A 15,932-nucleotide genomic window follows, 5' to 3' on the forward strand; every position below is an offset into this window, starting at 1 on the left:
GAAGGAAAGTGTGGTGTTTAAGTGCTGCTTTAAAGTTTTTTTTAAAAAAAAAGTCTAAACATGTAAAATTTTTTGTAAAAGATTATTCTGCTTCATGTGTGTCATGCAACAAAGTCAGTTTGCATCCTAAGAAATAAATAAAATAACTAAAAATAATGATTTCCTGTCTCATAATTTTGACTTCCAAAGTCCAAAGTCCATTTGGTAATTTTGATTCAGTATCTCAGAATTTTGACTTTGTGCATCAACATTTTGATGTGTTATCTAAAAAAAATGAACTAACTTTATCTCAATACTCAGTACTTTTGAATTCTTTTTTTAAAAAAATGACTTTTTAATCTCATATTTTGACTCTTTACTTTAAAAACTTGAGTTACTGTCTAATAATTTAGCCCAAATTTGACTTTTCATAGAAATAATTATGTCAGGATTTAAAAAAGAAAAACAAAAGTTTGAGCAAAAATGGGCCTCCGTAGTTTCTTTGGTGCTGTCAAATCTTTGTTTAAACACTCAATATTTTATGCTGCGGTAAACAGAAGTGGTGAAATCAAGCACAATAAATCAAACTTTACTCATTTATGCATGCATATTCACAAATTTAAATGACTTAATTCATCATCAAACCTTTTGTTTCTTGCGAGTCGGGGTGATCTGTCAACATCCTGCTGTGACACTTTCTAATTTGTTCAGTGGTAATATATGTATCTTCAGACAGCTGTGTTTACTGCAGTCAGTGGTGAACTTTGTTTCAGACTTCCGTGCGTTGTTCTGAAGAGAAAATGGATTTTATGGGAAAATAATTAAAATGTAACTTGTTTAGTGTGAAACACTGAGATCGGATGAGATGAGCTCCACTTAACAACACCATCTAATGATTCTGATATTTGCAGAGATGGAGGGAGAAAAAATGACTTCCCCACTTCCACATCTTCAAGATGCTGATTGCTCGGTACAACTCTCTCATGTAATTGCCACTTATGCTTGAGAGCCCATTTATCTACATTCTGCAACGTTACGTCACAGGCCGCGAGAGCTGTCTCTTCTCCATGTTTTGGTGATGAAAATGTGAGACTTGCTTTGCGTCTGATGCAGTTAAAACAGGGTAGAAACAGAGTTCTTCAGTGTTCTGTCTTCAGTGTTATATCAGGTACTTTGTGTTGGTTTCAGTGTGGACATTTGCAATGACCTTATCTGACGATGCACAGAAAGGAGCATTGAAATCAGTGAATGACAAGGGGGAAAGGGTCATTTTAGATAGAACAGTGTTCAAGGAGAGGCTCGTGGGAGCCCCCTACTGGTCTGTTGTTAGAACTGCACAACTTTCCTGAGATATCAGCACAACGTAAGTGTTATTATTTTGAGTTTTAGCTTGTATGTTGGCCTGCCACGCAGATGTTAAATGTCTGCTCCAAAAATATGCATCTAATGTTATCTCACAGTAGGAAGTACACCGTGTGTCTGAAACATGGGACAAAACCATGTGCATCTACACGTCATCAGTACACCTCACCTCACTGACCTGTCAGTGTCAGCCTAAACTAGCTCTGTGCAGTCAAACTCTACTCAAACCCACTTGGTGTCATTTTAAATTCTAGTGGTGTAAGTCCAAAATGTTCCAAAACATATACCAAATCAATTTGAGGAAATGTTTGTTGTAATATAAAATGATAATACAATATATCTTAAAATATTTCCGTTGTTTTGAAAAGTTCACAAATGATGGACTTCACTGCAATCATCACAAATGCCAAATATACAAACTGTCAAAGAGTGTGACTTTACAGCCTCTTAGTGACAAACAAAGAGACCTTATATGTTTTACAAGATGGCGGAAACAAGCAAAACTTCACATTTGAGACGTTGGAGCCAGTAGAATTTCATTTCAGCTCTAAAAAGTCAGCTCTGTCTTGGCCCACTGATAGGATGACCATCACATTATGTACAGTTGGTCACTGTAGATCTGAAATGATTATCAATTAATTGATTAATCTTTTACAGAAAATCATTCAGCAACAAGTTTAATAATTGATTAATAGTTTTGAGTTATTTTTTTGAACAAATTTTCCAAAATTCTCTCTTTAAAGCCGTGAATAGATGATGTATTTTTATACTGATGAATTGTTTGTTTTAAATTGTTCGTATTATTGATGCACTCTTCTTTCAGCTTTTTAACTCACCACATCTGACATCTTTAAATCTGTCTACACACTTCAGATGCAGCTTTTAGCTCTTTAGTGTAATAAATGCATTGTGTTGTTCCAAAAAAATAATGATTTTGAATGAAATAAATATTTTCTTCTGTTTTTTCTAGAGTGATAAACTAAACATATCTGGTCTGGTCAGAGAAAAGAAGACATCTTAAGATAAACACTGGGCTCGGGGAGCAGCTCAGCTGAATCTCTTCTTTATGTTTCTGCTGTCCTGTTGCTGCGGCAACATCTGTGTTGCATCACTGGATCATATTATCCGGGACGATATCAACATAAACAGCGAATATCTTTTTGTGCATATGTATCAGATTTTTCCTTCATTATCTCTCTCAGCTTGATGTCACCTTTTTCTGAATGAAATCCATCAGGAGAGGCCACGTCAGAACTCCCTCTCCAGGCTGCCGTCACAAAGAAGATGGAGAAAGATTCCTGTGTGAGATGTACAATGAGATCCGGCGAGGCTCAGCTGTGATTCCTCCTGTTCTCAAAATGTTTTTATGCTTCTTTTGTTGTCTGTAAATCTTAATCCTGTCCAGTCTACAGAAGAAAAGATCCTGTTCTTACAGAGGCCTTGGTTCAGATGTGTGAAACTCAAAACCAGCAGAAAACTGTTGTTTTGTTTCAGGCTTTCTGTCGTGCTGAGCTTCAAAGCAGTTGTTATGTGTACAGTATCATGAGGGAGAGCATAAAACAGATGCAATGCTAGCATGAGGCAAATTAGCAATTAAGATTAAATCTGGATCATTATTGTTTTCAGCTATGAGAGAGAAACAGAACGATGATGGTGGTGATGAGCTTGCCCAATCACATTACAGCAGAATGCAAGAGTTTATTTCTGACAAATAATAATAATGATAATAACGTAAAACCCCTGATTCAAACTCACAGAGAATAGTTCAGAATTTGTTCTTGTGCTGCACAAGCAGAAATGCATTAACTCTCTCTGAAAACCAAAAAAAGAAAAAACCCTTGATACATCTCAGGCTCGGTCAAGGTCGTCTTCATATTCCTTATGCTTGTCCAAATCTAATCTCCTCTGTAATGATTGTAAAGAGTGATAAATGGCAGAGAGCCCATTACACAGAGGGCTCATATCATCAAGCATGTGGCAGACATCCAGACTCACATACAAACAGCCTCAGAGATTATTCACCGGCCCGACTGTCACAGCACTGCTGCTGCTGCTGCTGCACAATATGAGCGCATCAGTGTGACTCTAAATTTTTAATAGAAATGTAGGAAGAAAGCAGTCAAAGTCCATAGCAAACTACAAGCACAGATTTCACAGTGAACACTCTCAAACTCAGACCTATAAATATCATTTCCCCCCCAATACACTGTACATAATAAAAGAGAGCCATAGTGAGAGGAATCAATTTGAAAGAAATCAAAGAAATCTGTGTTTTACTTCACAGGTGATAGAAATTATTCATACCGTCATTTATTTTGCATCATGAAAATGCAAATAACTCTAATTCAAGTGTGATGAGGGATTCATGACTTTGTCACCAGTCCTGTTGCTTCCATGCCTCACATGTTTTCATGTGAGTAGGCGTCAAAGTTTTCACATTCAGAGTGTCACTGTTGTGATCACCACGGGACGTGATTTATTGAAGAGGTCACTGAGGTAATTACAGTCTACAGTTTGTGAGATTTTTAATGTAGGTGGATTTTAATGTCATTCATCCAAATGTCAGCAATCGCAATCTTTTGCAACCTTCTATTACCTGAAATGGCAGTGTGGTGACAGGAGCTTGTTGGAAAAGCACTTATCGTTAAAAAACAGCTTCTGTTATCGGCAAACCGTGATGAAAGCTATTTCACACAAATGTCGACAAAAAAAAAAAACGATTTGTGTTGCCAAAGTCTTATGTGGTGAGGGAAATTCAAATGGAGGTGTGATGTGCACAGAGTCAGCGTAACAGACAAGTCGACAACATTTTGTCTTTTTTCCGTGACACCAAATTGTCCTGTAAGTTTGCATGGGTTTAGAGAGCACTTCATTACTGTGTCCTGATATATTTGGTGTTTCTCGCCATGCTAGTAGCACAGTCCAGAAGGCAATATTTGAACAATTTTAACTTCTGATCTTCTGACTTTTCATCCAGCGCCATCATCAGGTCAAGCTTTTAATTTGGTTTATAATGAAATACCTGCAAAACTGATGACATTCCTATCAGCCTCAGCTGTGTGTTGTGTTCAGCTGTGTGTTGTGTTCAGCACCATTTAGCAAATGTGCATGCTAACATGCTAACATTTGCTAAATTTAATTGAATTGAATTAACAATGACAGAGCCCATTTTGGCTGCATGGTGACTACATCTTCTTGATAATACTTACATATTTTTACGTTTTTATTTTAAGATTTTGAATGCAGGTCTTCTACTTGTCACAGAATATTTAAAAATTGTGTTTTTGCTACTTTTACTTAAGTAAAAGAGTTTAGCACTTCTCCTGCCGCTAGCTGAAAACATTGCATTGTGTTGTTTTGATGCAGTCTGTATTTTTAGGATCATCACAATCAGCATTATAATTCAAACAAAAGTTCAGCTGATTTCTGCACTGGCTGCACAACACAAGTTGCAAAGATGTATAGCACGAGCTGGAAAAATAGAGCTAATAGTGCCACATAACAGGACTTTGAAGACCTGAAGATAAGGGGCCCAATCACCTCAGTATGTCATAAAAAAGTTATACTTTTACACAAAGCCGATCCAGCTTAAAGTAATGTAAGCAATCACATCCACAGCTCTATAAGTTTCCATCAAGCTGTAGATCGATAAAATGTCGATGAACTTGATTTTTTTAGCTTGAGATCTGTGTTGAAAAATAGATTATCAATGTTTGCTATTAATTTTCATTTTAAACAGAATCCCTCTGGAAAAAATGGCGTTTTACATCTTCAACAGTAACATAAGGGCTCAGGGCTGAGGGGCACCGACAGAGGGGGCATTAATACAGAGAAATAGGAAATTAGCACTGAATATTTCCTTGAAAAATAAAGGTTACCACCTCAGTATGTACTACTGTAATAACAGTTTGAATCCGGACTATTTAACAGTTTAAATTTCAGAAATTGTACTAATTTCCCAATCATTTTATATCAAGATTTAGGCTGGTAAAATTTATAAAGACTTAATTTTATGACAGTATGATCCCCTTCCCATTTGAAAGAGTTTACCCTCTGGAAACATGGCGCCTCAGTGATGAAAAACCTGTCTGTTATAAAGACACAGCCTTTTCTTTGAGGACATCACATGTTGTCATCATGCTCTCACGTGGATTTTCCCCTTGTTGTTTCCCCTCGACATGCAGGTCAGGAGTGAAGCTGCCAACAGGTACGCAAGCATGAGTGTGAATGATTGCCCGTCAATCTGTATTAGCCCTGTGAGGGACTGCTGACCTGCTCACAGTTTTTACCTGCAGCTTGTCCTCTGCTATGCCCCCACCAACCCTTAAAAATAAAGAAAAAGCAGGTAGAGGTGACGATTAAAGACACAGAGACTGCAGAGGTGCTTCAGGTGTTGACCACTAGATGGCACAAAAGATTCAACAAATTTGAACTCTTTGCACTTTGTATGAAACCCGGTAATCCATCATTTTGTTGGTGTCGGACTCTCTGAAATACACTGAAACAAAGTGCAGTGAGGAGGAAATGGTCTCCACAAAGAAGTTCAGTCATGCTACTGCAGGGAGGACCGTCAAGGCTAAGCTCATCTTCTTACCATCTGGCAGCGAGATAACAGCACCTCTGCCAACTTCAACAATGGGTGCATTCAGGAAGACTGCAGGGAGTGTTTTCCCTCATATAGATAGATGCTGAAAGTGACACAAATCAGAGAGATAATGTCGAAATCCACCTCAGGAGCTTTTCTCCAACTAAATGCCAACCAGAAAAGATTAGATTCTGTCATCTCAGTGTCTTTTGTGCAGTCGTAAATCATGTGAGTATTGCGTGAAAACACAGGTGGTGGAGAAGTCGGTAACATTTTTGCTGAATTGGTTTCTGGAACCTACTTGACCTACTGAAAATGTAGCTCATTGGAGGGGAACAGCGTTGGACAGGCCTGAACATGCAAGCTGTGCAGTTTCATATTAGTGCCTCTGTCACACTTAAGTAATCAATTATTCACACATAGCAGCGACATCCATTTTCTCATGTACAAGTGTCCAGGATTTATACACACGCATACACACACACCGACGCACACTCACACACAGATTTAAAGGTCGTATTTTGATAAGAAATATTGAAGGTTATGTGCTGCAGACGAGGGACCTGCAACCAGGATAGGACTCGGGTGATAATTAAAACTGAGAATTTAACCTCAGCTTCAAGCCTTTTCTATTTGCTGCTTATAACCTTTTCTTAGTTTGACTTCTTCACCCAAAAACTGATTCAAAAACACAACCAAAATACTTTCAGGAGTTGATCAGTTGCACGTCCATAATTAAAGCCACAGGAAGAAACATTCTTTTATTTTGTCCGTTTGTTTTGCGCCTGAGGTTTCCTCAGAGCTCTCACTGAACTTGTGCTGATCATCATTGAGCTCTGAGTAGCCAGAGGTACTTCCAGCTGCAGAAGCAAATTCAGTATTATTAGGTACGCATAATTCCGTCTAATACCACAGTCCTGCAATAATTCATGAATGTTACAATGTTGAGTTTCTGCAGGTGCACACCTGCACAAACTGCGGCCACCAAAATGACCATAAAGTTGGATTAACTTCGAGAAAAACTGAACTTTGTACATTTGACTGCGTTAGTTTTAGCTTAGTGTAGCTAACAAACTGCCAAATGAGTTGATTTAAATTTAAAACCTTTCAAATCATAATTTCCCATTGGATTGGTTTTGCGAATGCATCCTAACTGAATGGCACTATAAAGAAAATTTTTCTTCCTTGTCACCCACTGACGACATTACTGTGCTCCAGAATTATTAAATAGCTTCTCAGTAATCACAAAATACTTTCAACACGGTGTAATTTCCTCTTAATCACCAAGTTTTTATTCCCTAAGGCCTCGTTGTAATTTGTCACAGCACTGGCACTGCGTAAATATTTCATCGATATCCTCATAATCACACTGTAATTGGCTGGTTGAATTCCAAAGTGTCACAGAAATACCAGTTTGTCCCAGTATTTTATCTCATTTAAAAAGCAGGAAAATTCATTAAAAGGTCTCTCATCAAATAGAAGTCGTGTTTCTTTTGGGTTTCAACCGGGTCTAAAACCTGACGACGACAACAGGAGAGGACGGGGGGACCGACCGCGGGTTCCACAATGTGAGAGCGACATGAATAAGTCAGGAGAATAACTGGCTGTCAGACAGCAACTCTATTGAAGCACATCAAAATAAAACAGCACGCCGTCTCCTCCTGATCTGTCTTCATGTGTCTGGTGGCTTTTGTGGGCACTTCATTGTGAGCCTCAAGTGCGGCGCTCTCAGAAAACATGTGAGGCTTAATATCATGTAATAAATCCATTATGTTACATTAAAAATACAACACTTCGACCCACCTGCATTAATATTTCACCTGGCAACCCATTTATTGCGAGCTGAGCTGGGATTTCAGCCTTACATTACAATGTAAAATCCCACAGCAGCTCCCGCTCTCTTGTATAAGTGGCTGCACAGTGTGTTCCTGTGAGACCTTCACCTGTGACTCTCTGCTCTGCCCTGAATTAGACTTTGTAATATATCAGGTAATGCATGATGATGGAGTTGACATTACATTTATATGGAACTAAAGTGTATTTTAGTTATTTAGTTATTCTGACGGAGTTTTTCCATTATTTCCATGTTTTTATAATGTGGTTAGTTCAAGTGCTCGGGTTCAGTTGGGTCGGTACAATCAATATCAAAGCCACCATCGACGAAGATTAATTTGTTTGCTTTGTTGCTGACTTCAGAGTAACTAACCTTTTAACTTGATTTTTCATTTCTGTTTGTTTTTATGATAATGTGAGAAAGTTTTGTGTGAACCACAGACTCTGCAGTTTGTTCCTCTTCAGCTTTGTGGAGCATTCAAGTGTCTTTTATTTGCTTTGTTTTGGTTTCGTGGCCTGCAGCCTGCAACACTTTTCGTTCAGTCCCATCACTCAGCAGAACAGAGCTATTTTCAGGAATTAAAAAAAGCCCTAAAAACTCACAGTACACAAACTGCTCAGCAGCAAACAACAGACAGACACATTAAGCGAGTAGCTTAGTGGAGCATTTAGCAGCTGGAGAGTAAAATGAATGCTAAAGCTGTTTTTTGTGTCTGCCGCATGTGTAGTTCAACACATCAACTGTAAAGGTGATAACATGTCAAGTGTTGTTTTCTACAGACTGTTTCAGCTGAGCCCATGTGAACAAAAAATCAATTCATGCAAGTTTAGCAATCTGACCTTTTGCTGAATCCGCTTGTTTCAGCCGACCAGTGACTTGACTTATCGTCTGGTTGCAGTAGGATTTGCCAAACTGCCTTTAAAGACTGTGGGAGGAAACGTCAAGAAACTAGTGCAGATCAGTGCAGGACATGGAAACTCCCAGCTTATCTTGAATTCAAGTTTAATATGGTTTTTCACACTGTAAAGCCAACTTAAAATCTGTAAACAAATTGCGAGGAAGAAAGGAAACATGCTGGACTTTCCTTTACCATCATTGTGTTTACTTTGTGTTGTATTAGCACAGTCAGCTCCAGAACACATGAGAAAATACATGATAGTGTGGAGGTTGGGAGTGAATATATTTTCAGTTTCAGTTTCTGCACATACACATATACACATACACTATATGGACAAAAGTATTTGGACACATTACACCAGCAAGGACTTTAATGACATTGCATTTTAAATACACAGACAGCTGTGCAGCTGTGTCAGCTTCCACTCTTCTTGGAAGGCTTTCCACAAGATTTTGGAGCATTTCTGTGGGAATTTTTGTCCATTCATGCAGTAGAGCATTTGTGAGGTCAGACACTGATGTTGGACAAGAAGGCCTGGCTTACAATCTCTGTTCCAATTCATCCCAAAGGTGTTGGATGGGGTTGAGGTCAGGGCTCAGTGTGGGCCAGTCAAGTTCTTCCACACCAAACTCATCCAACCATTAGGACTTTGCTTTGTGCACTGGGACACAGTCATGCTGGAATAGAAAGGGTCCTTCCCCAAACTGTTGCTGTAAAGCTGTCACAGCATAGCATTGTCCAAAATGTGTTCATATGCTGAAGTATTAAGATTTCCCCTCACTGGAAGTAAGGCGCTGAGACCAACCCCAATACTTTTGTCCATATAGTGTATAAGCATTGAGCACACAGCTGTGTGTCACCATCTCATGATCTCATTTTTTGATTCAACAGTAACTTGCCCAGGTATTTGCTCTTGTAAGAGTATGATGAAATACGTGACAAAATAAAACAATACTGTATTCACTGAAAGGTTTTTACATGACATATGTGAGTTAGCCCTTTACCCATGACACAAACAAACAAACAAACAAACAAACAAACAGGGCATCCTCCTTTAGACCTGAGTGGACATGTTTGTCATTGTGTTTGTCATCACAGAGCTGCACTCAAACCTGAAAAGAGCCTAAATACTCGAAGAAGTAGGCCGCACGAAAGGCGCCCTGTAGCCTTTGCAGTACTTGTTAATTGACGAGGTGCAGTTGAGGTTTCGCTGCCAGGGGGCGTCACTGAGCAGCTCAGGCAGGTGGAACAAGCCCCTTCAGTTTCAGTGTGGTGAGCCTGCTGCACAAGACGCAGCGAGGCGCACTGAAGTGCAGGTGGAGCAGCGGAAGTGTGTCCAAACACCACGAAACACACAGGAAAAACAATTTTACTGTTCGAGCTTCTTTTTGTGGTTCGTGAAGTGAAGGCGAGCGGAGTCGCCGGTGGGATCCGCGATGTCCGGCGCAGTTTGTGGGCGGGATGGGAAGAGCAGAGGAGGCTTTAAATCAAGACGCTCAAACCTCGCTGGTGTGTGTTAATTGCTACCTGAACGCAGTTGAGCAGCAGTTGAGGGTCGAGGAGAGGGTTTGGTGTCAACTTTAAAAACAAACAAGAAAGAAACCTCCTGTCCGCTGGAGAAGACGGTGGATGTTGCGCCATGGGCATGAAGACAAGACTTCGGGCCATGCTGATGTTAATATGGATTTGTCAAGGTAAGCCAATTAATGAAGTCGACGGGCATTAATCCGCGTGTGCTGCTCTGGAGTGAGACCAGAGTGCACTGGCAGTTTGTTGTCATTGTGGAAAGTGAGACATGCGTACTTATAATGCTGTGGTTTCTCAGTGGTCTACCTTTCTCTTTCAAGGTTTGCCTGTGATCAAACTCCACTTTGGAACCATCTAGAAAGTCAGTTGATTTTAACCAACTTATTCCTCACATGACAGGCTGATGTGAGTTTTAAGGTTTGACTGGATAGTTGTGAGAAATTAGGCCAGTAAAGAACAGTACAATTATACAAAGTACTGTGTGTACTGCACCTGTATGACCTTCTCCAAGATGCCTCTAAGATTTGTCAATCTGAACCCCCCAACCCAACCTCCTCTGCATCCCCTTCCTTCCTCCAGCGAAATTTTGAATTAAAATGCAGGAACAAGCACGCTGACAATTCATGAAATATGTAATTTTTATTGCTGTGGCTGCTGCTGCCTCTGCTTGTGGTTTTACCAGAGGTCCCTTTTTAAGCACACAGCGGAGTGCTCTTCATCTTAAGAGGGCATAATGTTGTTGCACGGTTGAATGCTCTGAAATTTCAGGGAAGTCAAATGTTGTTGCTTTTTTGATTTCCCTTGATGGTTATTGTCCCCTGTGAGGTTAAAAATAACATAAAAGCACAGTAGTCCTACCTGAACAAGCAGGATGTCACTTTAATGAGACCTGGACAAGAAGTTCCAGCTGTCACTTGATGATAATGGTTGTATGGGGTTCAACATTTACACCGAATGTCTGACAGGAAGAAGCTACGCAGTACAGATGTTTTGTGTAGCTTTTAGTTAACAATACCAAATAGAGTTTTTGTCACATTTGTCTGTTAATCATCAGTTTGGACTGTAAACATTTCATCCCGAGCCAAAACCGAGAGCCTGTTTTCCAGCTGGATGCTGTCACTTCGCACAGTCACAAACAAACACAAAAATGTTGACAAGATGTGTTTAATCGTTTTAATTTTCCTGTGTCTTATCGACAAAAATTTGGCTTCATTCAGGCTTTACTCGGAGAAGCCCCTAAGGCTTTTGTGACTTGGCCAGTCGTGTTCCTGTCAGCTGTGCCGCTGCATCGTTTCTTACCAGATGTTGGCTTTCCCCCAGTGTGGAAATCGCAGATTGTTACAGCTTGTGTCTTTTTTTGTCAGGATTTGTTTGGTTCACAGGTTTGTATTGAGGAGAAGCACTGGAAAAAGGGGAAATTATGTCCATCTTTAACTTACTTTTGAACGCTGAAGTGTGTATGTCGTCCTTTAACGACACAGAGGACACCTGGCTTTAAATCTGCGTTGTCTTAATGGGCTTCTGTGTGGAAACCACCGTGGCGTGATAATTACATCCTTTGATTTTGTGCAACTGCTAAATGGAATGAGACCATTGGATGAATTCAGTTTGCAGCTCACTGACAGGAAACTTCAGCCTGTTTCTGTTCTGATGATTGAATGGATTTCTTCATTTGCACGATGGATTTCTTTTCACATTTCTGACAGCAGCTAAGCCTGCCAAAAAATAAATAAATAAATAAATAAAAAAATTCCAAATCTGCCTGTCAGAAACGTCACAATTCACACGAGCAGAGTAGGCCCTGCTGGTATTGATGAAACGAGCGGCTCATTGGCTTTTACATGCGAAGACCCGTAGCTAATTGGTCACTGAACGCTAAAATAAGTCTGTTAATACTTAGCTGCTCACAGGATCGTTTCATTTTTTATGATCTAAGTCAGATGCTGAACGTTTATTTTTTGTTAAGCTTCATAAATACTGACGGCTATAAATCACATTCTGGTTTTGTCATGCAGTGTGTCCGTGCTGTTAGCTGCTGCTGGTAGCTCAAATTGGCCTGAGGACAGTGAAAAGGTGACTTGGCTCCCAGCAGTCTGGATGTAGAGTTCGGTTGGAGTGCCAGCCTCTGCCCCCCCCCCTTCTTGTAAAAATGCCTCAGCTATTAAAATATTGTCATGTCCTCAGCTGATTGTGTTCAGTGACGGCTGGTTTATAAAGAGACGGGAACCATCTTGGCTCTGGCGAAAGCTTTGCCAGCCAGTTATATCCCTTTTCACAGCATAACTCACAGAGCTTAGGGTAATTCTGATTATGTATTGCATGATTAACTAAATAAGAAATTAGTCGGTCAGGGTCCAGCTTGGAAACAAACAGCGTTCCCTGCAGGGTGCTGGATGAAAATTAACTATCAGTGTAAAGCTTCCCTTTGGCTGGCCTCTGCAGCTACAGCAATAAAGACTCTTGGATGTCTAGAGATTTGGAAGATCTTTATAAGAGTACAAATCAAAGTTAAAGACTCAGTCAAGCTGCTGTTTTTGAACTGTAATGACACAGTAAATGCACTAGTTTTTAGAAAGAATTTGGTCAAATAAAGAAAAATAACTGTAATTTTACTGCTTGACAAAAAAATTCTTATCACGAGGGCCCACTGATATGGTTGCCCATGTAACTGTACAGGCTTGGTGAAAAATAAAGTTAGATATCCATTCATTTCTTCATTTTGAAATTCCAGATTTGTTGCCAGTTCCTTGTCCTTCCACTCATTCTCTGCTTTGTGTTTTGGCTGTTGTTATTGGTGTAGAAATCACTGTAAGTCATATTTATGAGAATACTATTCACAGAAGAACTTCAGAATGGAGGTTCAGATCAATGTTTCTGATCACAAGAGTTGGAGAAGTATTTAAGTTTTTAATACATTTGCATAGTGAAACTTCAGTCAACTTCCCACTGAGGATTTTCCTTCATCACCAGTACGGACACATTTTACTTAGATGACACTTGTACCTGTAAAAAGTACAACATCCATCCATTCGTCCCTCTTTCCCATTAACATTTAGTTTTCATTTAATTAACTCAACTTTAGGAATTTCAGAAATCCAAATAAATTTCCAGAATCTCTCTCAGAGGAAGGGCATCAGTTTTCCATCCTCCTGCTGTCTAAGTGAAGTAGCCGTCGTTCTGCTGCTAAGGAAACATCCTGACACTGTAGATCTTTCCCGAGGTTGTTAGGCAGACGCACACCTTAGTGTGGATGTTCAACAGGGGGGGCCTAAATGACCGCACTCCACTCTGTGTGCGACGGACATGCAGAAGACCCCCGCAGAGGGTACACACTCTGATTAGAAGCAGAAAATGCCGGTGCTACCTAAAGGAACCCATCATGTAAATGTAGGTCAGATTAATTGGCTCGCCCTCGCCACACAACAAAGGGGACAGCAGTGCTCGGCTTTTTATGTGTAACTTCGCCGTGCAGCCGCTGACAGTTGCAGTAGTGGAGGCTGACAGGTGTTGATTGGAGCTTTGCATGTCGGCTCATTGAGCTGACGTGACTCTGAGGCAGACCGATCAAAACAATGTGAATGTACTGAGTGAACTTTGATGGAGTTGAGGCTAATGTTAACATTGACAATAAACAGATTTTTTACACTCAGTTACATAAACTCGCATTTCATGTTAGTGTCACAGCAAAAGCGATTTATGTTTATGCATGCCGTCCATTTTCAAAGTCTTAATATAGTCAGCGGCTTTTGTTTTCTTTGCTGCTATAAAGGTGATAGAATCATATTTTAGCTGATGCACATTTAAATGAACGGTTTTCCCCAACATCAGACAGAAAAATATGGCTCACGTTGTTACCCATTATGTTCACAAAAGCTAATCAGCATTTTTCTTGCTGAATGGCTCACTTTGATGTTTGGTACTGTGCTGCATTAGTGATTTGCTGTCCACAGCACACTTTTAACACTCATTATCATGCTTATTCAGTAAGGAATAATATGGAAGTTACTCTTGACTGTGAGGAAACAGGTATGAAAAGAGCATCACCAGCTCATATGATGAGTGTAAAATGTCTTTGGTTAGCCAATCCCAGGCCAGTCACAGGACTCACACTTGGAGACAGACGGCCATTTATGTTCATATTCATACCTGCTAGTTAACCTAACCTGCATGTTTCGGTGTGAGGAAACCTAGAAACACAAGCAGCGCGAGAACATGCACAAGATCAGTAATACAATACTGGAGTACGGTGGAAATGAGGAAGAGGAGGCAGTCATCTGTAAAGCTAAACCCCCAAATAAAACATTATGATTAAACAATAGACATGTTGAGCTTTTGTCCCTGTTTGTAGAAGATAATGTCGTCGCTAACACACAGTAACTCCAGAAGTCATGCATGAGAGTCATATATGATAAGTTGAATAAAATGAGGTTTCTACAGTATATTTTCTTGTACTATTCATTCCCGCATATTGTCTGCTTGAATTATTTAAACTACTTGAGGAATGGGCTGCTCCTTATCACCATGGTGTCATTCAGCAGTAAAGTGACCTTCAAATTTTAACTTTTAAATTGTCTCCATGGCCTAATGAAAGACATATGAATTCTATCGAGAAAGTGGAATTCATATAGCCTATACTGACATCTTGCGTATTTTTGTCACCAGCTCCATTTCTTATGAAGACATTGATGCATTTTCGCTATTCACAGTCCAGAAGTGGGATCTCTCTGTTGGAGCCTGTGTGTGAGGAGGTAGCAGCTGTCACCTGTCACCTCCTCACACGGTCAAAAGTGTCGTACCGTGTTCTTCTGCACATCTTAAAAGGTCACATATTCAGAGTCCAGTTTCGTACTGTGAAGTTTTTTGGGGTGTAAAGCAGCCGTCCTCCTGATAAATCCTGAGCTCCATCAGAGCTGTCAAAAAAATGGTACTGAAATTGATCTGTTCATTTCTTTTCTAAAAAAGGCAAAAACCACCTCAAGCAAAGTGGCGTTCTTTCCAATTGTTCTGTTTCCATTGACCTTCTCGAATGTGACGCTTCTTGTACGCGTGAAAATATGTCGACGGAAACACAGCAGCTGGTTCATGTTTATGGGAGTAATAAGTCAGTTCCTCATTAACTTTTTACTTTTGAATGAACAGGTTTGGGGGAAATGTCCATTAACCCTTTGAGATTTTGTTTCCTTTCAAAAGGAAGATGCTCCCAACTTACATGAATGTCAGCATTTCACCTAAGTGACTCCCATTGCTCACAAATGTCAGACTTTATGGTAGACTGTCTCAAAAGCAGTGGCCGTATATTTTGTTTTTTTTTTAGCTGATTAAATCCCTGTTTAGATATACCTACAGATTGTGATTGTTGTGATTGTGACTCATAAATATTCATTGCAGTGAGTCATAAAGAAGCACAGGCTAATTGAGCGAGTGGTAAAGCTGCTGGCACTGTAGCGTGACAGGTGTGTTTCACCTGTTGTCACCTCTCTATCCATGTTCCATCTCTGGGCGACTAATGATGTGGCCACTGGTAACCAGTCCAGGTTTGTCCACCTTGGAGATGAGACTGTTAGGACTGTTGTTTTGTTCTTTAGTCTTATTTGAGCTTACAGTACCTTCAGAGCATTTGAATCACAGAGCTTCTGCAAAGGAAAAAGCATCCAGATGAGGTGTGTTGCGCTCGTACTGACCACAGGTTTCCCTGCTGATTGTGGCCCATAAATGATGCATCTCAGAGGAGTGTGTCATTTACACTC

General features: G+C 40.0%; 1 protein-coding gene across 1 annotated transcript in view; it reads left to right on the forward strand.

Moving 5' to 3' along the window:
* Positions 1–9,861: 9,861 nt before the first annotated feature.
* Positions 9,862–15,932, forward strand: part of esamb (endothelial cell adhesion molecule b) — a 37,754-nt gene continuing 31,683 nt past the window's right edge. The window contains exon 1 of the mRNA XM_046389393.1: positions 9,862–10,352. Within this exon, the coding sequence (XP_046245349.1) occupies positions 10,298–10,352 (55 nt within the window). The 5' untranslated portion in view covers positions 9,862–10,297. The remainder of the gene's footprint in view (positions 10,353–15,932) is intronic.

Source organism: Scatophagus argus, chromosome 5 (assembly GCF_020382885.2).
Source record: "Scatophagus argus isolate fScaArg1 chromosome 5, fScaArg1.pri, whole genome shotgun sequence".
Lineage (NCBI taxonomy): Eukaryota > Metazoa > Chordata > Actinopteri > Scatophagidae > Scatophagus > Scatophagus argus.